Source organism: Bos indicus, chromosome 3 (assembly GCF_029378745.1).
Source record: "Bos indicus isolate NIAB-ARS_2022 breed Sahiwal x Tharparkar chromosome 3, NIAB-ARS_B.indTharparkar_mat_pri_1.0, whole genome shotgun sequence".
NCBI classification, from domain to species: Eukaryota; Metazoa; Chordata; class Mammalia; order Artiodactyla; family Bovidae; genus Bos; species Bos indicus.
The window spans coordinates 78,226,249-78,252,398 of record NC_091762.1 but is presented as its reverse complement, the minus strand read 5'-3'; the positions used below and the strand labels follow the sequence as shown (position 1 = coordinate 78,252,398).

The following is a 26,150-nucleotide window of genomic DNA, read 5'->3' as shown; positions in this document are numbered from 1 at the left end:
CAAGGTTCAGCTGAGGGGACTATGACCAGGGAGGGGATGGGTGAGGAGTCAGGACCTTTCAGAAGGTAATACTGGCAGTTTCAGCATCTCCCATTCTCTGTGCAGCTAACGTGGTGAACCATAGACCAAAGTGAAGCTCAGGCGATGAGTCACTGCAGTTAAAGAGACAGAGCGTCAGGAAGACACAAGGGACGGGAGGGTCTACACATGGAAAGATAGGCCCACAATCAGAATCCATGTGAGCATCTGCTTGTAGTTTATTTGGTTGAAAGGATTTGGAGGTGTGGGTAAAATGAGTCAGCAGTCTAGTTGCTGAGGATTAAATAGGGTGAAGTTTTTGTTTGTTTAAACTGAGTTTTAAGGATAAAATCTTTTGGAATATTTAAAAGCTTTAGAAAATATCATGTATTTTCCCTTAAATTGTTTATATTGATTCTGTCCAGGTGTTATTACAGTTTTCTGACTTAAAAAAATACGAGAAGGTAATATTGGAGCTCCCCAGAAGAACAAATTAGTCAGGACAAGGGTGGGAGAACATTTGCTGGGAAGACCTCAGGGGGACATGGCTTTGGCATGTACAGAATCACATTAGTGAAGTGCTATCCCATAGAAATATTGGGTTGGCCAAAAAGTTCATTCAGCATAAGAGGGCACACAAACCTGAACAAACTTTTTGGCCAACCCAGTATAAAGCAAGCCACAGATGCAAGCCATATGTGTAATTTCAAACTTTCTCATGGCCACATTTTAGGAAATTAAAAAAAACAGATGGAGTTGATTTTAATAGTATGTATCACTTAACACAGGTTTATTGGGAATGTTATCATTTCAACATGTAATCAATTTAAAAATTACTAATGATCTATCTTGGGGCTTCTCTCATGGCTCAGTGGTAAAAAATCCACCTGCCAACGCAGGAGACTCGGGTTTGATCCCCAGGTTGGGAAGATCCCTAGGAGAAGGACATGGCAACTCACTCCAGTATTTTTGCCTGGAGAATCCCAGGGACAGAGGAGCCTGGCAGGCTACAGTCCATAGGGTCGCAGAGTCAGACACAACTGAAGCGACTGAGCACGCACGCATGCACGTGTCTATTAAGTGCCAGTATGGCACAGAGGCCAAGAGCTCACCCTCCAGATGGCACCCCATCCTAGGTCAGGATAGCTTCATTTCAAAGGCTACATGGCTCCCTCCTGTAGTGAGCAAGATTCCTAAGCCTTGACAAGCAGGAAAGGAGAGATGGGGAAACGCTTGTTTCCAAAAGTGGGGAAAAGATTGAGCAGGGAAAAGACTCACTTGTTAAAAGAAGTAATTCATTTTGATAAATAGCTACCCTCAAACCATAGAAGACAAGGAGAAAGAGAAAAGAGCCAGCCCCATACTAGTTAACAGCACAGCTTCAGAAAGACAGTTGAGATCAGAAGCAGCTTGTTTAGTACATTCACTTGGTTTCTTTCTCCCTGTCTTTGTCTTGGGTGAATGAAGAGTGTTCCAGCCTGTATCACATTGCACTGAAGCCATGAATTCTTTGACCTCCTCATATGAAAGGGATTCAATAAAAGTAGGAAGTATTATTTGTAACCTGGTTTATATTGATGGAGGACAAAGGTCTATTGTGAATCCCCAGGGAAGATTGGCTGCCAGGAGCCTTATGTAATTATAGGAGCTATACAACATCAGAATCAATATTTAAATACAAAAGCAGCAGATGGGAAGATTAGTTTTGTTGTGGTATTCAACTCTTTCTCCTTCCCTTTCCCAGCCCTGTCCCAACACAGGCTGGCACAGAATTGCTGCAGATGCTTTCAGACAGAACAGGTTGCTTTCCCTTGCTTGCTGGTCACACATGCTATACCAGCTGCAATTGCAGGGAATTTGGATTAGATAGCAGAATGTGGTCAGTGACAAAGATAAGAGTAAGTAGCAGAGAATTAACAGAACATAGAAAACACAGACGCAAGGGGGGTTAAAGCTTGCTTTTAAAAAGTTTCCATTATTTTGCTGTTTTCCAGCTATAAAACAAGATAGAAATCATTATGCCAGGGTAACTGCCAGAAGGTAAATCAGTTCAGAGTAACAGAACACCTGGGGAATGTCTACTGAGTGCCAGCATGACAGCAGTTTAAGACCTCATCCTCCAGGTAGAGCAGCTGTGCTACCTGGGTTCAAGTTCCAGCTTTACCACTTGCTGGCTGTGTGTCCTTGAGCATGGTGCTCAACCTCTCTGTGCCTTATGAGCACAGTGTAGATAATAACAGCATATACTACATGAGATTGCTATGAAAACTAAAGAGAGAATTGTGAAAAGTGTTTGCAAGGTCATTGTTAGGAGGCAAACACTGTGTGTGACACTGAGGATGCAAAAATAAACTGACAGGCTAATGGGGAAAACAGATCCACAGATAGAAATTTCCAGTACAGTGATTTTCAAACCTTCCAGGTAAAGACTGTCCTTACTTTGAACTAGGGTTGCTGAAGGCAGTCATAAGTTGAAAAGTTGAAGTATTCAGGCTTAAACCCACAAATGGTATATATACTTTGTAATCAACTGTGTGATATTGGTGAGACTTCTACAGGGAGCTGTGGTATATGCCAGGTTAAGAATAATAGAAGATTCAAAGAAGAGCCATAAGGGTAAAGTGCCAATCATGATGATTTTTATATTAGAGTGAATAAACAGTACCCACCAAGTGTCTTCACATCTGTCATGCACCAAACACTGTTTTGAAACAGTCTGCTTCCCTTAGGTCACTGAATCCTCCAATACACCTGTGCTGCACAAAGAATTATCCTCACTTTACATGTGAGGAAACTGAGGCTCAGAGAGTTGAAACAGCTTGCCCAAGGTCACACAGCTGCTAAGTGGTGGAACAGAAAAGTCAAAGATCTGTCCTAATAACAAGAACCAAGTCAGCAGTGTTTCAGAACCCAAAAGAAAAAAAAAAAAAACCTCACAGATAAAGCTGTGATTAGTAAATGTTCAAACTCCTCAGCTTTCCAAAGGGTCTTGATTACAGGCGCTCTTCTCTGATATAGGCTAAACTCTACCAGTTTTTAAAAAGTTATTTTTTGCCTGAAGAGAAATTCAGAAGTAAAATAGTACTTTATTGTCAGTACAGTAGTTTTTAAGTCCTAAGAGGAAATGCTTTATCAATTCACAGAAACGCCTTTCCTATAATACACTTTAAAACAGAAACGGGGCAATGCATTCTGAAATGCATCAGACTTTGTGCTTTCTTGGATTGCATTCACCAAGTTATTTTTGATTCTGAAAGCCTTTTCAGGCAGCAGAATTATTATAACGGTTTATAAGGGAGCTCACTCCTTGCTCTTTGGACAAACCAAAGTCAGAAAGGCTAAGTTCACCAAGTTTAGGTCATTTTCCACAGGACAGAGCAGAAAGAAAACTGAAGGGAGAGAAGCCGTGGACACATTTTTCTTCTTAGTGTATTCTTACCAGTAGAAGAAGATGACGACAGTAATATCACTGGCTGAAATCTGCTCTTAGCACTGTCCAAGAAGGGACAAGAAGTACCCTGTCTTTGTGATGTTCACAGGGATCCCTGGCTCAATAGGAGTATCTCCTTCATCTCTCACATCCACCAGGGGGCGCACTAAAATCTCACATTACTATGGGGACAAGTTTATTTCTTAACCTCTCTTGAGCTTTAGCACTCTCATCAGAATAGGGAGTGTCACATTTATTGTGACACTCATTGTAGAGCTCCTGATTCATGGTATGGCCCAATAGATGATAGATTCCCCCTTCTCACCCACCCAAATAAACACTAGAGGGAAAAATAAGTTTATCTGAAAAGACCCAGCTGGCTCATCAGGCCAAGGTTCTTTTTGTTTCAGAACTTGTCCCCTTCTGACTTAGAGCCTGTCGGCTCTGGAGAAAGAATTCTGGATCTCCACCCTCCCCAAATTACCAACCTCATGCCCACTATTGATGTTCCACATCAGAGCATACCACAGCCACACAATTACAGAGGCTGCTTTGCAACTCTGGGCCAGAAGGGTGACTGAGGACCCAACTACGCAATATGGCGCCTGTACTCACCAACTGTCTCAGGCTTGCCAATAGAAGGAGTAGAGAGTCAGAGTGGAGGGGTCATGAGTCTGGAGGTCAGGAGCCCTTGATTCCACTCAGCTCCTCCATCTGTCTCTTGAGTGGCCTTAAGCAAATCATCTCGTGTCCCTGGGACTTAGTTTCCTCTGTTGATAAAATGAAACACTGAATTAATTGTTCATCTGGAGAATCCCCTCCAGTTCTGCTCTTCTGGTATTCTATTCTAGCTCTTATTAAAACTGGAATAATTATTCCATTATTTAATTCTGTTGTTATTCCATTCCCTTAGAGCCAGGTTAATCCACGGGTGATGGATTATGTACATGGTTTGCAAACTTAATGTTACCTAATTTTTTTAACTAACCTAATCACACTGTTTTCAGGTGCTTCAGGAGACTGCCTGCCTGCTGGCTAAATACTTGTTTCCCCACTGACTCACTGAACTCATTGAATCTTTTATTCTATGGACCTTGCTAGACAAGTTAGGTCCATTTTCCAGTTTGGTTAAGGAGATTAGTTAACTGATTGATGTTAACCTTTATCCCCAAACTTGAGTTTGACATTTTATATAAGCACAAGTCAAGGGATACCATGTTCCTTTGTCTAACTTGTTGGCCCCATCTTCATTTTCTCACTGATATTTGCGGCTCAAAAATATGGGATCTGAAGAGAAAATGCAAGATAGGTCCAGGCCCTTCGCTGCCCTCCTTCACTCATCTTTCCAACCCACACCTCTGCTTACCAGATCACTGGGATCAGATAGATTTCCACAGCAGTCACTACGTAGGTTCGTTGGACCCAGGAGGACTTGACATTTCCCCCCTTCTGTTAGCATTCTACCATTGGATTGCATGAGATTACCAAGGTATCTGTGAAGGACAATGAGGGGGCCATAATAGAGGCTGTTTCCCTATTTGCCTCCTGGGTCCCTGGCAAGAATGAGGAGTTTTGTGAGCGCCAACTCTTGGGAAGTACATTTGGGTGCTACCCTCTGGAGCTACCAAAGAGACAAGTAGGGAAGGATGGAGTGAGAGAGACCTGATCGAATGGTCTTCCCTACCCAGCTTTTACTTATTTATCTTTTTTTTTTCTTCTGTGGCCAAGGGCATGTTTATTAATAACAGTTCAGAACATCACAATGTCAAAAGCACTCACTTGTTTTAATCCACACAAGATCAGCTGTGATGGACACTTGCCCCACCAAAACTTTGTGGTTCTTGCCAGGACACAGGATGTCTTATAGGGAAAAGCTGAACGTGCACCCCAAAATGCCCCCAGCCACATGGCATTCACCCATTGCATTGACCATGTTTTATGATCGAGTCTTGGCCCTTGTGGATCCAGAAAGGCACCTAGGACATGACCTGCATCATTCAAGCTCCCAGAGCCTGAAATATGAAAAAGCTGGCTGTTCATGCATTAATTTATAGTGAGAATTGCAGCTGTTGGGCCAACCAGAAGGCCTGAGTCAGCAGATAGGAGCATCCTCTTGCAGCATGCTAATTATTTCAGAAGCCAAATTATAATCAGAAGGCCAGTTTTTTCACTTAAAGTGGAAGATACAAATTCTAAATGAAGCAGATATTCATATTAACCCAGCCTCTCCTGACAGATAAAAGACATAGGATACCAAATTATTAAAAGATGGCTTAGGAGCAGGAAACCAGAAAAAGGGGCATTTGCCAACCCTAAGGTGTGTTTTTCAGCATCTTGAGGTCACGCCACACCCCATGAAAAGAAGAGCCTTGCAAGAAAACTGTGATGCTTAAGTCTGGTGAGCATTGCCTTTCTCTCCCTACACTAGGCATGGACAGGCACTGCCAACACAGGCTTGGGCAACTCTCCATTTCCAGTGATTCTGTTTCTCATGGTCCTTGTCTAACAGGGTTACAATACAAAGAATTAGTTTTATGCTTACTTTCTGGGATTGTTCCCAAACAATTCTTTAAGAATTAACTTTTTAAAAATGTTAACTGATTGTTTTCTATAAGTGGTGGAGCTTGGTGGAGCATAAGTGTGTGGTGGAAGAAATGAAAAAATGTAAAAAAAAGGTCACTCTAGTGTAGTCACCTGCTGCAGGCAGTCATGAGGTCCTAGCATAGAGCATCCAGTGACCTTGTCTGAGAGTACACAGTAAGTAAGTGTGTTTTGTTGCAGAATCTGAGTCTATCGGAAGCAAGAGGAAAAATCCTCCACTATCAAGTGACCTTGCAGAAGGTGGCAGGAGGGGAAATCACACTACAGAACATCACAGAACACACTTCCTGGACCTGGGTAATTCCCAGAACTGGGAACTGGGCTGCGGCTGTGTCTGCAGCTAACTCGAAAGGCAGTTCCCTGCCCACTCGCATTAACATAACGGATCTGTGTGGGGCAGGTAAGTACCAAATTTTCTTTAATATTGTTTGTAGGAAACTGTCTTCCTAATCTCTTAGCTCATTCAGGCCCAGCTCAGGGCCTGGTATGAGTAGCACAGGAGTGTAGACTTTGAAATTAACAGGTTTCAAAGGCTGTCTGAAATTTCCTTTTAGCCAGTGAGTATCCAAATGAATTAACACCTCTGAGCTTCAATTTCCTCCTCTCTAAACTAGGGATTACATTACCTGAATTGCAGGTCATTGTGAGTTTAAATACAGAGACTAATAAATACATAATAGGTGTTTGGGGTTTCCCTGGTGGCTCAGCTGGTAAAGAACCCCTTGCCAATGCAAGACGCACAGGTTCGATCCCTGGGTCAGGAAGATCCCCTGGAGGAGGAAATGGAAACCATTTGCTTGGGAAGTCTCATGGAGAGAGGAGACTGGTGGACTGGAGTCCATGGGGTCACAAAGAGTCGAAGATGACTGAGAGTATGCACACACATATAAACAATAAATGTTAGTTATGGAAATATTCATTAAATTGAACACTAATATCTTGCTAATTTTTCCATGAGCAAGAGTAATATGTGTTGTCAAGTTCTAGAAAAAGCATACCTATAGTCAAAACATGTTTGAAAACCAATAATATTAAAATGAAATTCTGACTGTAAGGAACTATAGTACAATATTGCTATACTATAGCTCTTTATTATTCAAATTTAGATATGTATCCAATTATCTACATTGAAAACCTCCCAGCTAGCTAGACATATTTTATAGTCACATCCTCTGAAAGCTACCTTGTCAGGATTAAAGCTGATAATTAGTGAAGAAAATAGATACTAAAACTATTTTCAAGACCTGTATTATAAAAGTATTTTAGTCAAGATTGTCGGCCTAACTTTTTCAAAAAATGCCTGATAGAATAAAACTCTATAATTAGATTCTTCCTTAAAATTCAGTGTAACAGTTTATCCACACTGGGGTCTGAAAGTGAAAGTCACTCAGTCGTGTCCAACTCTTTGCAGTCCATGGAATTCTCCAGGCCAGAATACTGGAGTGGGTAGCTGTTCCCTTCTCGAGGGAATCTTCCCAACCTAGGGATCAAACCCAGGTCTCTCACATTGCAGACAGATTCTTTACCAGCTGAACCACCAGGGAAGCCCAAGTATACTAGAGTGGGCCGCCTAGCCCTTCTCCAGCAAATCTTCCTGACCTGGGAATTGAATCGAGGTCTCCTGCATTGCATGCAGATTCTTTACCACCTGAGCCACCAGGGAAGCCTAGCAATTATTATTTTGAAGAAGCTTCTACCAAGAATTCTCATCTTATATATACTATTGAATCTTGGTTATAAGTCTTTTCAGTCATATATCTGTAAAGGTAGAGATAATATAGTAGATAAAAATACAAATAAATATTGATATACCCTTGGGTCAGCATATGAGTTAGGAATTTCTTTTAGGAGTGGTAGTTGCTCTTTCTAGAGGCTTGACTATAGTGACTTACTTATTCTCTTATAGAAGAGAAGTTTGGAGGTAGACAGCCCAGGGCTGGTGTGACAGCTGTACTCATGAGGACTCCAGCCTCCTTCCTTCTGTACCCTCTGCCACATAGTCCAGGATGACTGCTGGAGCTCCAGCTGTCTCCTTCTAGGCAGCAGAAAAGAAGGGAGAAGCCTCACCTCTCACTCTTGAGGAGTTTTGCCCCAAGTCACACAACAACACTTGCAGTATTGATCCTAACTTGTCACTTGGTCACACCCAACTACAAAGGAGACTTAGAAACACATTGTTCTCTTGCTAGAGAAGATGAGAAGAGGGTATTTGGTAGGTAACTGGTAATCTCTGCCTCATGTGGGGAAGGCATCTAAGAAGAAACCTGAAGGAAAAGATGGATTACCTATGGGAAAAAAGCTTAACTTTATGCATAGTAAAGTAAGAATTTTTAAAAAACACTGTAAATAAGGTTTTAAATGCAAAGAGCAATTTAGGAAAAGTATATGATAGATTTTTGGCAAATACATATAACTTTTCAAATAAATAAGAGATAATGGGATATGAACAGGAAAGTCAAATATAAAATAAAAGGAATAGGGACTTCCTTCATGGTCCAGTGGCTAAGACTCCACTCTTCCAATGCAAGGGGCCAGGGTTTGAGCCCTAGTCAGGGAACTTGATCCCACATCCTGCAACTAGAAGATCCTGCATGCTGCGGCTAAGACCTGGGCAGTGAAATAAATAAATAAACACTTACAAATAAATAAATAAATAAAAGGAACAATACAGATATAAAAACATGTTCAGCCTAACTAGCAATCAATGAGATGCAAGTTTTGAAAGAAAAAAAACCTTAGCAATCAGATCAAAATAAAAAAGAGTAAGTAGCATCAGCATAACCTATACTGGTGAAAGTGTGGGGAAAAGCCACTTTTGTGTGAACTGGTACACTTTCTTTACAGTTGAGCCACTAGGGAAGCTCATGAATTGGTACAACTTTCTGAAGAGAAATGTGTCAACTTGTAACATAAAAAACTTCAAATATGAATATATCTTTTGACCAGGAAACTATGCCATTAATAATACATCCTCAGCAAATAATAAGGCATGAGCTTAAAAAAAAAATGTAAGCTTTTTTGTTGAATGGTTTTAAAATGTTTTTTTTTGTTGTTGAAATGGTTTTGAAATAATGAAACACTACAAACAGCCTAAAATTTTATAATAGAGGGTAGATTGGTTAAATATATCATAACCTTCACCCACCTTAATCCCACTCCAGCATAAAAGTAATATTGTAGCTGTGTTTTTATTGGTGTGGAAAGATGCACATGATGAGTGAAAAAGTAGGCTTTCAAAAGTATACATGGTATAATGCAATTTAAAATATGAATTTACACAAATAGACATTTTAGCACAGTAAAGAAGTCTAGAAGAATGTACATGGAAATATCAACAGAAGTCATATCTACATTGTGGTATTACAGGTGATTTTTATACTCAAATTTGCTTCTTCATTGAGTAAGTACTGTATGTGTAAATTTTTTAAAGGGATCCTGTAGGGGAAAATTGAGATCTTACCACTGTTTAATATCCTGCTCTTATTAAAAAGTAGTATGTCAAAATACCTTACTTCTTTAAACCTCACTGCAGATGGGTCTTGAGGATGTAAGCATCTTGAATTTTCTGGGCCCATTCTAGTTTCTTTACTTAGATTTGAAAACAGCTTCTCAAAATGACACATTCATTAGGCCTCTGCATTATTGATTCAACAAAAATTTATTGAGATTACTATATAAGGTAACTGGAGTTCAGCAATAGGTAAAAAGTACAATTACATTTTGTCCAGTGGGAGGGGCAATCATATAAAAAAAGCAAACTGCAGTACAGGATATATGTGAGACAAGAGATATGCACAGGGCACTCTAGGAACAGAGAAAAGTAGAAACGTGGGCATGGAGGGGAGGCTTCGTGTGAACAGAGATTAGAGAGACGAGTTGTGTTAGCCAGGCAAACAGTGCAGGTATGCAGGCAAGGTTTGTTTTAAAGTAAGATCTGAGCAGGCATAGAAGTTGAAAAGAAGAACCAGGGTGGGAAAGAGTTGACGAGGAAGGGGAAAGGGGATCATTAAGGGAATGAAGTTCCTGAGGAGCTGAAGGATGATGGATCCAGAAGCCAAAAAGACATAAGAGGCACAATTCCCCCTCTCAGAATGGAGGAGTGTCATTAAGGATGAGGCTCAAAATAGAGAAATGTGGAGGGGTGGTAAAGTAAGACATTGAAACAGTTCTCTAGACCTAGGCTGTAGCTAAAAGGGTCCTGGTCCTAGAAATCTTAAGAGCCCACTGCCTCTCTTAAGGCCACACCTGAGCCATCCAATAGCAGTAGTCAAGCCTCCTAGGGAGACCTGGAGGACAGATTTGCAAATCTCCCATCGGGGAGCTCTCGTGTCCCAAATTCTGCATGATCTGTAGGAATAGTGTACCATGTACTTTTGCTGCTTCTCTTTCAGTATAGTTCACACAACTCACAGAAACAGCTTTCTTCCCAGAAAGAGAAAAATAGTGCCCCAAGCGGCAGAATTGTATCGATTTTGAGAAAGCGGGGACAACTTGTTTGTAAAAGGCATATGCCACAGCATTGAATATCAAGAAGTATGAGAATGATTCTGTTGGTTTATGATGAAAACTGAATGTGTGCTAAACAGACTGGTCAAGAAATAAAACACATTTAATATTTCAGACCTGTCCCTGTGCTCAGGAATTTTGGAAATTATGGCCAGAGTCAGAAGCTAGCACAACCATAGAGGCCCACACAGATGTCAGAGACTGAGGCCCCAGGAGGTGAAGTAACTTAGCCAAGATCGTACATCCAATTCGTGACAAAGCTAGACTGAAAACCAGGCCACCTGTCAGGAGGGCAACTTTTCCAAATAGCGTATGAACTTCATAACTCTATTCAGATGCTCTTAATGAAAATGTAGAGGGAATTTGAATGATAAAGGCTGAAGAATAATTTTGAAAGATGTCACAGAAATGAGTTGTTAGCCAAGTTCTAAAAGAGAGGGCATGCCCTGGCAAACACGGTGGGGAGAAAATCCAGGCTGGTTCCTGGCAAGTGTGGTGACTCAGAGACTGGGCAATGCCAAGTTGATTTACTTAGCTAATTGCAATGAGACCAGTGGTTAGAAAAGTTGATTGACTGTGTTAGCCCATCACCTGGCAAAGAGTCTTTCAAACCCTACGTGCTCAATACATATTTACTGAATGAATACGTTTTATTCTCCAAAACAAAAACAAATTTGTGGCATAGCCAGAAAATAAGATACCAAGGCAAATGAAGACAAAGAACCAGGGCTGGGGAATTCCAGTTCCTGGCAAGGTAGCTAACACAGAGGTACCAAACCCACCCAAAGATCCACAGGAGAGACAGGACAGGATGACTGAGAACCTGTGAATGGGGAATAGTGAGGAATGGAGAGGACTGAGGTGGCACTGGCTTGTTGCACTCCTTTTTCTTCCCCTTGTTGCCTTGGTATTTTTACTATGGTATTTTACTTGGTATTTTTACTATGGGGCAGGAAAGTCTGGAGGGCAGGGCAGAATGACTATGAGGAAGCCCTGGAACCTAATGAAGAGTGCCTGAGATATTCTCCTGCCCCCCAACCCCATGGTCTGGCAGTTATAGAAGAGAATGACAGCCCCACTCTCCCATGAAGAGCAGTGTCAGCCACAGAGGCATGGGCAGGTTCCGGAGCTGCCAAGTACACCTCCCAAGAGCCAAGCAGAGCTCAGGGTGCATCACTATAGGCTCTCTGGTTCTCCACTCTGAAAAGCTCCTTCTCCTCACCTAAGCTTACCTGGAGGAGCACAAGCTCTGGCTAAGGTTTCACGACTCCCCCCATAGAAAAATGAAGGTCAAGGCTGCTGATCAATCCAAGGAAATAAAACATGACCCCAAAGGAGAAAATTAGGAGAAATCTGAGGGGCACAGTTCTGGGAAGGAAAGGCACCAAGTGGGATTACTTGGGTGGTAGGACGCATAATCAGCACAATAGAAAGACCAAGAGTTTAGAATAAGGGCTTCCCTGGTGGTCCAGCAGATAAGAATCCTCCTCCCAATGCAGGGGCCATGGGTTCAATCCCTGGTCCAGGAAGATTCCACATGCTGTGGAGCAACTAAAGCCCATGCGCCACAACCACTGAGCCCATGTTCTGTAACTATTAAAGCCCATGTACCTAGAGACCCTGCTTTGCAACCGGAGAGAAGCCTTTCACAGCTACTAAGAGTGGCCCCCTGCTCACTGCTACTAGAGAAAGCGTGCTCACTGCAATGAAGACCCAGTGCAACCAGAAATAATTGAATAAATAAGAGTTTAGAGTAAGCATAAGAAGTATCCTTAGAAAGATAAGAGAGGATACTGGGAACATGAATCAGAAACAGGTGGTTGTGGAATAGCCCTAAATAGAGATTCAATATGAAAAGTTCAGTTGTTGAAATAAAGAACTCACCCAATGGGTTGGATAGCAGAAAGGACTTATCTGAAGAGTGAATGAGTGAGAGGAAGATTGGGTGAGAAACTTAAAAGTCATCAAAAGGGGAAAAGAGTTTGAAAAATAAGAAGACTTAAGACATTGAAAGAATAAGTGATGATAATTGCATAAAAGAAATTAAGAGAAAGAAATTAAATTAAATTAAAAGAAATTAAGAGAAAACGTGAATGAAAGGGGAAATATTTGAACATATTTATCAAGAATCTTACAGAATGTACTACTCTGGTGCAGGATGTCGATAATGGGGGAAGTGATGCGTGTTTGGGGTCGGGGGTGTGTGGAAAATGTCTGTACATCTCACTCAATTTTGCTGTGAACTTAAAACTGCTTTAAAAAATAAAGTCTATTTTAAGAAGAAAGGAGAAAAGATAATGAGTGCAGAATGATCAAGCAGGGTTGCCCCCAAGAATACAAAGATGGATCAATATCAGAAAAGTGTATCAATGTAATTCATTACTTTAATACTGAAGGAGAAAAGGGGGATATGTTCTTAACAGATATAGAAATGTATTTAGTAAAACAAAATTTTTAGTAAATAGTATTTTATAAAAATAAAATCTGTTTGAAAGCTATAAAAAAAAGGAAAACTTTTTAGCTTTTTAAAGACTTTCTACCAAAAACATGCAGCAAGCATCATCTTAATAAAGATATGTGGGAACATTCTTTTTTAAAATTAGCAACAAGATTTAAAAAAAAAGGAAATGAGATTTGTTCAAAGATTGGGAAGAAGAGATTTTAAGTGTACAACTAATAAGATTATTACATGGAAAATTTAACAAGGGCCATAGACAAATTATGAGAACTAATTAGAGAGTTTAGAAGGTCGGCTAGAATAAGAATAACACACACAAATTCATAGTGGAAAAGAAGTAGAAAATAAGATGCCATTTTAATAGCAAACTAATAGTATAACATGTCTAGGAATTAACCTTAAAAAGCACATTAAAACTTTAAGGAGGAATTTTTGAAACTCCATTAAAAGATATAAAAAGAGACCCAAACAACTTCAAAGAAACATCATATTTATAAATGGGACAACCTAACATTGTAACAATATCAGTTCTCCCTGAACTGAGCTGTAAATTTAATATAATTCCAATAAAAATACCAGCTGAAATTTTTGAGGACTCTCATAAACTGATTATAGGAGCTATATGGAAGAATAAAGTTTCATGAATACCCAAGATCACTTTGAAAAAAAGAAGAGCAAAATGAGGAGGGACTTTAACTACCAAATAGTCAGGTGTCACAGAGCGTTGTAATGTGACCAGTGTGTTCTGGTGAAGAAGCTGATCCACACACAAACCCATGAATATGTGGAGCTTAGTGTGTGACAGGGGTGGTACCACATTTGGAAAAATTGACCTGTTGTGTGGAAAAAATAATAAAGCTTATTTCCTTTAAACACACACACACACACACCCTTTAGCTAGATTTGGATTAAAAACCTAAATATGAAAGGTATTTAAAAAATAAAACCAAAAGCAAATGGGAGGAAATGTAGTTAAGTATCTTTGTGACCCCAGAATGGAAGGATTTTATAAATAAGACTCAAAATACACATACTGTGGTAAATTTATCCACATCAAAGTAAGTATTTATGTTCAACAAACACATCATAAAATTAAGAGACTTGAAAGACTAGAGTGAGATATTTTTAGTGTTGAAAACTAACATGTGATTAATATCTAGAATATAGAAGTTATTTCTGCAAATCAGGAAGAAGACAGGAAATACAACAGAAAAAAAAATGAGTGAGGTATGAAAAGGGGAAAGTCAGACAGCTAGTAATATGTGAAGAGCTCAGCCTTGTAAGAAATCAGAAAACGAAAATAAAACCACAATTAAATACCTCCTTACATGTGCCAGCTTGGGAAAATGAGAAAGAAAATACCAGATGTTGGTGGGGAAATGAGAACTCTCATGCTTTTCTTGTTGGAGGGTCAACTGATTTACTGTTTTAGAGATCAGTCTGACCATATTTAGGGAAATGGGTGAATTTAGTTTATAATTGAAAAATTGTGTGCATTTATATGTAGAGAGAGTCTATTTTTAAAAAACTGAAGTATAGTTGCTCTACAATGTTGTGTTAGTTTCTATATAGCAAAGTGAATCAGTTATGTAATACATATACATATATCCACTCCACACTGGTTCACATTTGGGAGAAGAGTACGTCATGACAGTATATTGTCACCCTGCTTATTTAACTTATAAGCAGAGTACATCATGCAAAATGCTGAGTTGGATGAATCACAAGTTGGAATCAAGTTTGCCAGGAGAAAATCCAACAGTCTCGGATATGCAGATGTCACTACCCTAATGGCAGAAAGCGAAGAGGAACTAAAGAGCCTCTTGATGAAAGTGAAAGAGGAGAGTGGAAAAGCTGCTTAAAATTCAACATTCAAAAAACTAAGATCATGGCATCTGGTCCCATCACTTCATAGCAAATAAATGGGGAAACAGTGGCAGATTTTATTTTCTTAGGCTCCAAAATCACTGTGGACAGTTGCTGCAGTCATGAAATTAAAAGACGCTTGCTCCTTGAAAGAAAAGCTATGACAAACCTAGACAGTATATTAAAAGGTGGAAACATCACTTTACCGACGAAGGTCCTAATTGTCAAAGCTACGGTTTTTCTAATAGTCATGATTGGATGTGAGAGTTGCACCATAAAGAAGGCTGAGTGCCGAAGAATTGATGCTTTTAAATTGTGCTGGAGAAGACTCTTGAGAATCCCTTGGACAACAAGGAGGTCAAACCAATCAGTCCTAAAGAAATCAACCCTGAATATTCATTGGAAGGACTGATGCTGAAGCTGAAGCTCCAATTCTTTGACCATCTGATTCCAAGAATCTGATGCTGGGAAAGATGGAGGACAAGAGGAGAAGAGGGCAACAGAGGATGAGATGGTTGTGTGGCATCACTGGCTCAATGGACATGAGTTTGAGCAAACTCTGGGAGATAGTGAAGGACAGGGAAGCCGGGCATGCTGCAGTCTGTGGGGTCACAAAGAGTCGGACACGACTTAGCGATTGAACAATACTCTTCTGTTAGATTTCCTTCTCATTTTGGTCATCACAGAACATTCATATAGTTCCCTGTGCTATACAATAGGTTCTTATTCAGATCAGATTAGATCAGATCAGTCGCTCAGTCGTGTCTGACTCTTTGCGACCCCATGAATCGCAGCACGTCAGGCCTCCCTGTCCATCACCAACTCCCGGAGTTCACTCAGACTCATGCCCATCGAGTCAGCGATGCCATCCAGCCATCTCATCCTCTGTCGTCCCCTTCTCCTCCTGCCCCCAATCCCTCCCAGCATCAGAGTCTTTTCCAATGAGTCAACTCTTCACATGAAGTGGCCAAAGTACTGGAGTTTCAGCTTCAGCATCATTCCTTCCAAAGAAATCCCAGGGCTGATCTCCTTCAGAATGGACTGGTTGGATCTCCTTGCAGTCCAAGGGACTCTCAAGAGTCTTCTCCAACACCACAGTTCAAAAGCATCAATTCTTTGGTGCTCAGCCTTCTTCACAGTCCAACTCTCACATCCACACATGACCACCAGAAAAACCATAGCCTTGACTAGACGAACCTTTGTTGGCAAAGTAATGTCTCTGCTTTTGAATATGCTATCTAGGTTGGTCATAACTTTCCTTCCAAGGAGTAAGCGTCTTTTAATTTCATGGCTGCAGTCACCATCTGCAGTGATTTCGGAGCCCAGAAAAATAAAGTCTGACACTGTTTCCACTGTTTCCCCATCTATTTCCCATGAAGTGATGGGACCAGATGCCATGATCTTCGTTTTCTGAATGTTGAGCTTTAAGCCAACTTTTTCACTCTCCACTTTCACTTTAATCAAGAGGCTTTTGAGTTCCTCTTCACTTTCTGCCATAAGGGTGGTGTCATCTGCATATCTGAGGTTACTGATATTTCTCTTAGTCATCTATTTTATATATAGTAGTGTTTATATGTTAATCCCAATCTACCAATTCATCCCATCCCTCCTCCTTAGTGACCACAAATTTGTTTTCTAATCTATGACTCTGTTTCTGATTTGCAAATAAGTTCATATGAACCATTTTTCTGGATTACACATATTAGTGATATTACATGATATTTGTCTATTTTTGACTTACTTCATTCTGTATGACAATCTCTAGGTCCATCCATGTCACTGCAAATGGCATTGTTTCGTTCCTTTTTATGGCTGAGTAATATTCCATTGTATATTTGTACCACATCTTCTTTATCCATTCCTCTGTCAGTGGACATTGAGGTTGCTTCCATGTCCTGGCTATTGTAAAGAGTACTGCAATGAATATCAGAGTATATGCATCTTTTCAAATTTTGGTTTTCTCCAGATTTTTGCCCAGGAGTGGGATTGCTGGGTCATGTGGTAGCTCTATTTTTAGTTTTTTAAGGAACCTCTATACTGTTCTCCATAGTGGCTATACCAATTTACATTCTTACCAACAGTGTAAGAGAATGAGAGAGACACTTTTACATAGGCACACACAAGGACATGCAAGAGAAGGTTCATTGCATCCTTGTTTGTGCTGACAAAGAGTTGGAAGAAAGCTTGTCACTTGGAGACTACACAAAGAACATGTTGAGGCAGTAATCTGAAGGAATGAGCTTGATTTTCATATAGCAGCAGAATAGAAACATATTGTTGAGTGGGAAAATAAAAGTTAGGAAAAGCACTAGATTTACTCCAAATGTGTTTCAGGAAAATACAACACACAAACTGAAAGCAACACTAATTCTCAAGGACACATATATATGTAAATAAACATATAGAAGGTAGATTAGAAGGATGCATATTATAGATCACTAGAGCAGGTACCTTTGGGGACACAGAAGTGGAAAGTGAAATGGAAGATGAAGGGGAAATAATTCCATAAATAACACTACACAGGGTCCTGGCACCGATGCCTGTTCTCCAAGAACTGAGAAGCTGGATGAACAAAATCTGTGAACCTGAAGTCCTTTAAAAGACGTCGGTTATTGCCACAACTTTGCTGGGTTGGGTAGTTGTTTTTTATATCTGTTTCCACTGTGATTTTGTTTTTTTTTCCCCCCCACCTTTCCCCATAAAGAGTTGCTGGCTCCTCAACAGGTCTTGGCAAAGTCAGAGGGCATGGACAAGCTCATGGTGACGTGGACACCTCCAGAGAAAGCTACCGCTGCTGTGCAGGAATACGTGGTGGAGTGGAGGGAGCTCCACCCAGGGGCTGGTATGCAGCCCCCTCTTGGCTGGTTGTGGAGTCCCCCCTACAGACTGTCTGCTCTGATTTCAGGTACTCAATATTCACCTTCCTTTTCAAGGGTTACTAAGTTCACGTTTTTCAAGGAAACTTCAGGCAGGAACCCAAAGCCATGCTCTCAGTTACAGCTGTGTGAGAAGAGGGGCAGTGATGACCTAGAGCCCATCAGGGTGCACCACTGCAGCCATAGAAGACCCATTGATTGACTAAAACCTCTAGGATTTATTGAAAACTCATGTGCCTGGGACAGTGCCATATATGATGAGTAAATAATGAACCCAACAAGCATGGCTGAGAGCTAAGTAGTAGCCAGTCAGTGTGATGGACACCTTACATTTGGGAGTTCATTTAATTGTGAGAAAAATCATATGTAGCAAGAGTTATTTCCCCCATTATTACAAATGAGGAAACCAGGAGATCTTTCATTTCCAATTCTGCTGCTTATTATTTGTGTGATAATAAACCCAGAATTATCTATATGACAGTTGGTTTCTCTCATACTCAAATTGCAAATCTGTCAGTGGTTACATATATCAAGTTATGGAAAGCATCTGAAAATGCATTCAAACAATTGGACAGAAGTTAATCAGTGTTTTTTTTTTATTTCATTTTATCTTTGGAGTACATCTTAAATTTCTGTATCATACAATATGAATTTAAACTGAAAAGAAATTTCATAAATAATCATTTAATCCTGTGCATAGGCAACATTGTTGTTATTGTTGTTTCATCGCTAAGTCGTGTCTGACACTTTGCAACCCCATGGACTGTAGCCCACCAGGGTCCTCTGTCTATGGAATTTCTCAGGCAGGAATACTGGAGTGGGTTGCCATTTCCTTCTCCAGAGGATCTTCCCAGACCCAGGGATCAAACCTACGTCTCCTGCATTGGCAGGTGAATTCTTTACCACTGAGCCACTCGGGGAGTCTATAAGCAACATTGGACAATTGGAAAACAAGGCGGCCAAAGGCTTGTTTATCCATTTTGATAAATGATTGCAGTGGTGTGTGTCTTCCTCCTATCAGAGTCTGATGCTTACCCTTCTGCTGTCATGGAAGCAGTCCCTAAATGGGGCTTATTATTTCTAACCAGTGAAAAGAATCCTTAACCTCTTCTGTCAGAGAGATCTAGTCCTAATCGCACCGGAGGTGGCTGACATATTTGCCCAACAAACATTAAAGGGCAACATCTCAAGTTCTTTATTTTTTTCAAGTTCTTAATTACAAACTCTGAAGTCTTACTCTGTGAGCCACTGTCAGCTTCTATTATTGTTTTGTGTTTGAAATACTCAAAGGCCTCCCTTACTTACCAATGAATGTTACCAAAGACCAATTAGTGGGAATTTCTTATTTTAATTTTCCCGAAGAGAAATGGTATTATTTGCATTCTAGAGTTAAGCTAGTTAGATGGTCACTTTTTTGAAAATCTTCCAGGATGAATTTTAACGAACAAGGCACGTGTGTCTGTGTGTGTCTGTGTGTCTGTGTGTGTGTGCGCACACGCACATGTGCTGACACATTCAGAAGCTGAAGCTACAGTATTTTCCGCCTTCTGTTTTTCTCCTACTAATTGTTATTCTACAATAAAGCAAAATCATCATAAGATTATTAATGCAAATCTAGGCCAGCAGATCACCCCAAATTATTTTTTTTATTTATTTTATTGACATATAGTTGCTTCACAATGTTGTGTTAGTTTCTACTAATAGCAAAGTGAATCAGCTATACATATATTTCTATATTACAGGAAACCTGAATGAACTCCTTGGCCAACCCAATATATACCCCTTCTTTTTTTTATTTCCTTCCCATTTAGGTTACCACAGAGCACTGAGAAGTATTCCCTTAAAATGTTGATAAATGTGTTTTCTGTATGGCAGTGATGTGTTAATTTAATGTGTTAAAAATGTCAGTGTGATTTTTAAAGTATAAGTTCAGCATAGTGATGAAAAGTTCTGCAGCCAGATTATCTGGATTTGAGTCCTGGCTCTGTCACTTATCAAAGTGTATGATCCAGGGCAAATTAACTTCTCTGTGCCTCAGTTTCCTTATCTGGAAAATGGGGGTAATATTGCCTACCTCACTGGGTTATTGTGAAGACTAATTGAAGGAGAAAACATTTTTAACAATACCTAACACATTTTAAGTGCTCAATAATCTAGCTATCAGTATTATTATTATATGTGATGGAGCTAAGATTTTATAGGTTTTGAAGCTCTAAATCCCATAATATTTTCATTACACCATGACAACCATTATACCTGTCCAGGAGGATATACACATCCTGCTTAAGGAGGCAAGATTTTCACAGATGAAAAAAACAGAGCATGGTGCATGATACATGACCCAGTCCTTAACTGTGTGCCTCTTTTAGAGTCTGGCTACTCAGACTTCTAGTGGGTTGTGTTCAGTTTTAATCACGGTACTTAAAGAGAATGCTGCCTGGATACCCCCGTGAGCATCAGAGGAAGGTGAGCAAGCCTTTAGGGTCTGGAACTTTTAATGGGGAAAGCATTTAGTGTGTAGGAGAGTGTTCTAGATTGGGGTGGGAGGTGGTTGATGACTCTTGCTGGCTTCGATATGTATGTAAGAAAGGGTATGTGTCCTTTGTTGTCTGGAGAGCAGAATGAAGGCCCTCTGCATAAAAATTGTAAGAAGACAGATGTCAGCTCAATTTTGAGAAAGTACTTCCCTTACAGTTGATGGTCTCTAATAGGACAGTTGTTGCCACTCAAGGCAGTGCATTCTCTGTCCCTAGAGTTGCTGAGGTGGAATCAGTGTTCCTTTAAGGGTGTGGTGTGTGTGTGTGTGTGTGTGCGTGCTCAGTCATGTCTGACTCTGTGACCCTGTGGACTCCTGCCAGGCTCCTCTGTCCACGGGATTCCCCCAGCAAGAATACTGCAGTGTGTTGCCCTTTCCTCCTCCAGGGGATCTTCCCGGCCCAGGGATCCAACCTGCGTCTCCTGGATCTCCTGCGCTGGCAGGCGTATTCTTTACCACTGAGCTAACTGGGAAGCCCTTTATGACTGTTATGTCCATCAAATCAGACGAAACAGTAGATACTGAACTCTAAACTGCTATGTAATTATAAACACTTATTATATTAGGATTTACCCCTTTGGGATAGTTTGAACTATACAGTCCCTACAGATCTTTCTTTTAAGAAATTCTATTAATTCTATACACAGTGCCTAAAATAAATGACAAGAGAGAATTTTTTCCATACTTAAGAAACTAAAATGTTCTTAAGCACTTCAGACATATTCATTTGAATAAAAGCAATCATACTGGATGAGATTAACTATTAATTCAAGTCATTCTCCTACCTGAAAACACTTGATTAACTGTGAGTTTGTTTTGACGTAACAGTCGCTAAGAGTCGAACACGACTGAGTGACTTCACTTTCACTTCACTTTTAGAAATAAACACTTAAAACTTACCTAATTCATACTTATCATGAATTCAAAGTTACCCTCTCCAGTCAGTAAGATAACTCATTGCCATAAGATCCTTACCAGTTTTTTCCCAGCATCTAGCTGGGGCAGAGTTGGGTGCTTTGGAATGGGCTACAGTGAAGTTCAACTCCTGGATTATAAGTTGGTGGGGTCTAGGCTAGAGACTGTCAGTCCTGTCTTGTCTAGGTGAAAACAGTTCTGACCTTATTATATAACCACTCCTTTTACAGATAACGTAGACATCATGGTGTCTAGAAAACCTTCCCTCATGCCTACCTATTGGGGCTCATCTTCTGTATGCTCCCATCATACTTCCTCTATGATTGCCTCTCATTGCTGATCATTTAGTGTTTGCCTTCTCCCAGATTTAACAGGTGAAATTAGCTTTCTGTGAAAACCACTTGAGAGACAGTTTATGAATAGGGAGACAGAACCTTTGCCTAGGAGTGCCAGGTGTGTGTGCATGCATGGGAGTCTTCAGAAATAAGCCTGGAACTCAGGGCCAGACTCTAAAAAGAAATGAAAATGTTAAGAGTATGGGCTTCATCCACCAGCAGCAAAGGCTAAGGAATTTCTGAGGTGGGGAGCAGACAGTGATTAGGGTGTGTTCGTGCCGGAGACCCAAGAGAGGCAGGTTTGATCCCTGAGCTGGGAAGATCCCCTGGAGTAGGCAATGGCAACCCACTCCAATATTCTTGACTGGAAAATTCCATGGACAGAGGAGCCTCCAGTCTGCAGTCCATGGGGTTGCAGAGTCAGACATGACTGACTGAGCACACATATACACACAAGTAAGAATTAGCCAGGAAAACAGGAGGAGTTCTTAAGGTCAGAATTGGGGAACAAGCTTGCTCGGGCTCTACTCTTCATAAAAAAGAGTCAGCTAAGTTATGGAGCCACATTTTCTTCCCTCCTCCACATGTTAGTCACTCAGTTGTGTCGGACTCTTTGTGACCCCCTGGACTATAGCCCACTAGGCTGCTCTGTCAATGGGATTCTCCAGGCAAGAATACTGGAATGGATTGCCATGACCACCTCCACGGGATCTTCCCAACCCAGGACTGAACCCCAGTCTCCTGCATTGCAGGTAGACTCTTTACCATCGGAGCCACAAGCGAAGCCTGCCCTCCTCCACTAGGGGCAGGCTATTCACAAGAAGCCCAAAGTTTCTGATGCAGCAGTTCCCAAGGCCTCTGCCCTGAACTCACACCTTGCATGGCAAAATGCAACGAAACCGTTTGCCTAATGTGCTCATCTGGAACTCCCACCTGGCACTGTGGTTGATAGGTCCCTTCCAGAGCTAGCAACAGAGCTGCCAGGCACCAGCCCCTCCCAAATGAAGCAATTCCATATTCCATGTTGCCCTTTGGATTTCTGGGTCTGGATGCCACCCACAAAGCATCTTTAGATGACAGGGCTAAGCTGATTGCAGCCTTGTTCTACTTCACTTGACTCATGAATACGATTTGGAACTTGCCCATGGCATGAGTTTTTATCTCCTCATGGACAGTAGTAGTTGCACATTTGGGCTTTATGTACTGCCTACTTGCTGGAATATTTAAGGGATAATGGATTTTTATAGAAAACACACAATGTAGTAAATTATTCTGTGATATAAAATTCCTCTTCCCAAAAAGAAAATGTGAAACCCTAATCAACTGTCAGTGTAGGGGACCCGACCTACCTATGGCAGGGCATTGAACAATGTGGGAAAGAGTCCTTCCTCTGCCCATGTGAGACTACAGTTAGTTACCTAACAGAAGTAATCTTTTTCCTTTAAATTTTCATTGGGAGTTTAAAGATAAGTCACGGGCAGTATCTATGACAGGGGCCTTTTCTTTACAGGAAATTGACATTTGAGATTCATGGAAATAAGGAGTTTGGGCAGGGGAGAGTGCCAATAAACCTTATGGCTGACAGAAAACTGCAAAGTGTAGCACTTTAAAAGATAGGAAGGAGTATTAGCATCCCCAGGTATCTTCCCAGTCTTCCAAGCTGTGAGGCAACTGAGATCTGAGTGGAACATGGCGGGGGGACTGGGGGCTGGCAGGGCGGGGCAAAGGGGTAGATTACACTGAGCGGCACCCTGATTAGTCACACCAGAATGTGTCACCTACACTGCCCTGTCAGATCATGATAAGTATCTGGGGAATCAGAAGAGCCATTCAAGTGCTGTGCCTACAAAACATCACCCTTACCTTGCTGTAAACAGCAAATAATTTATTTGTAGAAGTCAAAGGTTTTCCTTAAAAGTGAGTTTTGTTTCAGAAGCTGTCTGTGTGGTTTTGTTTAAACCCTTGTTTGAACTGGAATAGCCTCTGTCTTTATGTCTTGCAGAAAACATAAAACCCTACATCTGTTATGAAATCCGCGTGCATGCACTTGCAGGGGACCAGGGAGGATGCAACTCCACCCGGGGTAACTCCCAGCACAAAGGTGAGTCTTGGGCTCTTTCGTCCAATTGTGCTCTAGTTTAATGGTTTGGATTTGGAGGGTGACAAAAGCCTCCTATGTTCTACTTCACAGCACCACTGAGTGGCCCCCACATTAATGCCATCTCAGAGGAAAAGGGGAGCGTTTTAATTTCATGGGATGAAATTCCAGCCCGGGAGCAAATGGGCTGCATCCTCCACTACAGGATATATTGGAAGGAACGGGACTCCAACTCCCAGCCTCAGCTTTGTGGTATGTGTGAGAGACAAAGGCAACAGGGCCTTTCTTGTTTAGGTGTTGGGAAAACACAAGCTGTGCAAGTGCTGGCACTGTACCTAGGACTTAGTAGGTGCTCAATAAATATGTGTAAAGTTAATTGAATGAAGAAAAGTAAAAGACATCTAAACACACACACTCACAGTTACTGAATATGTGTTACATGCCAAGCAATGGAAGAAATAAAGTTAATGAATGAGGCTCTTAAGGAGCTCACTTATATGGGGACAGCATTTCAAAAAGCAATAAAGGCACTTGGATATCATTATATAGACCCTTGAGGTTTGTGGGGAATGCGTTTGGAAAACCTTTGAATCCCCACACTTGCAAATACCATCATAGCATGTTATTTTCTCCTTAAATGAATAAAATACAATTTAAGTAACTCCTTATGACCCATAATTATGCAATAATACTAAAGCAATTAAATTCTGGCTAGAGTATTATCTCAAGTGATTTCATCACTCATTCACTGAGCAGCTCCAAATCACTTGCCAGATTTAATGTTTTAATCTTTGATTTATGCAGTTTTGTTTTATTTTTCCTGGCTTGAACCTCCCTTTCGTATTTATAGGCAGCCAGAGTTCTTTCAGGAGCACGTATCATAAAGAAGCAACCATTTTATTCCTTAGTAAGAATTATTGGGTTCCAGAAGAATGTAACAAAGCCGACCTGCCATATAGGTGCCAGAGTGCTGCCTGCAGAATGGTTTTTACCTGGCAAACTTGAGGAACTGGTCCTCTCTCTTGACCTTAGATCTGCAGTATTGCTTTTCTAAAAGTTATGACTTTTAAAGCTAATTATTTTTTATTATATAAGTAATACTTATATATGGTAAAACCATTCAAATAGTTCAGAAAGATATAAAGTGGGAATTATCCTTTCCTCTATACTTAGGCTGTTAGTAGTTCTTCATGTGTTCTTCCAGAAGAAAATGCAATGCGTATACCAGCATACATTTGGGATAACCATCTGTATTCTGATCTGTACCTTACTTTGCCTCTCACTAGCAACTAAACTGGAGAAGGCAATGGCACCCCACTCCAGTGCTCTTGCCTGGAAAATCCCATGGAAGGAGGAGCCTGGTAGGCTGCAGTCCATGGGGTCACTAAGAGTCGGACACGACTGAGCGACTTCACTTTCACTTTTCACTTTCATGCATTGGAGCAGGAACTGGCAACCCACTCCAGTGTTCTTGCCTGGAGAATCCCAGGGATGGGGAGCCTGGTGGGCTGCTGTCTATGGGGTCGCACAGAGTCGGACACGACTGAATTGACTTAGCAGCAGCAGCAACTAAACAACAAAAAACATCAATCCATAGTGAGATCTTTCCACATCAGTCCATGTGGACTTGTCTCATTCTTCTTTTTAACAGTTCTGTAGTGTTCCACTATGAGACCTTACAACAATCTGCTTAATAATCTACAGTTTCTAAATGCAGCATATCACTGAATGTAGCTGCTCCCCACTGTCAGGGTTAGTCAGTTCTGAAATGTGCCCCCAGTGGTGCTTCATCAATTGATGCAATCCTGGGCCATTTGGAATGCTTCATGTGACATTTGCTCCCTCTTAAATGTTAATTTTTATAGAATTTAAACTGAGATGTCTATTTATAACAGATCAACATGGTTAGATAGTTCTAAAATCTGTTCTTGTAGATGTTGAAGAAATTACCTACCTTATTTGCAAAAAATCTGATGAATCTGAAGTCTGTGTAATGGTATTTTAAAATAAGTTTAAAAGGAAGAAGGTGCAGATTCAAACCCTATTTTGTACCAGTTTAGATAGTTTCCCTCTTAGCACTTACAGATGAATAAGACCTGTTCCCTATCTTCAGAGAGCTCACAGTCTACCCAGGGTGATGGAAAACTACACACAAGTGATGTAAATTCTTTAATCAAGGACTGACAACTGCCTGTTGCATTTGGCAACCAGAAATTGTTGGCGAATCCACAGGTGCAGTTTCCAGAGAGTGGTAGGAGGCAGTAGGTTGGGGAGGAGAGAGAAAGAAACCAGAAAGGCTGGACAACAGCAAAAGGAGCATGGAGTTCCCAGGAGGAAGGACCCTTGTCGTAGGTGTCTTCTGGCCTGGCCCCTGACAGCACAAGCAGGGTTCAGTAAGAGCATTTCACCCGGCCTGGACTGGTTGGGAGAGAGGCGTAGCGCTGGGGCGGGGCTTCCCCAGGCAGTTCCAGCACACTGCCACTCCTCTGGAAGCATGTGGGTACTGCCATG

General features: G+C 41.0%; 1 protein-coding gene across 1 annotated transcript in view; it reads left to right on the top strand.

The window, feature by feature from the left end:
• IL12RB2 (interleukin 12 receptor subunit beta 2) overlaps positions 1-26,150 on the top strand; it is a 90,333-nt gene that overhangs the window by 42,784 nt on the left and 21,399 nt on the right. The window contains exons 9-12 of the mRNA XM_019957298.2: positions 6,230-6,449; positions 17,584-17,784; positions 23,544-23,642; positions 23,733-23,891. Of these exons, the coding sequence (XP_019812857.2) occupies positions 6,230-6,449; positions 17,584-17,784; positions 23,544-23,642; positions 23,733-23,891 (679 nt within the window). The remainder of the gene's footprint in view (positions 1-6,229; positions 6,450-17,583; positions 17,785-23,543; positions 23,643-23,732; positions 23,892-26,150) is intronic.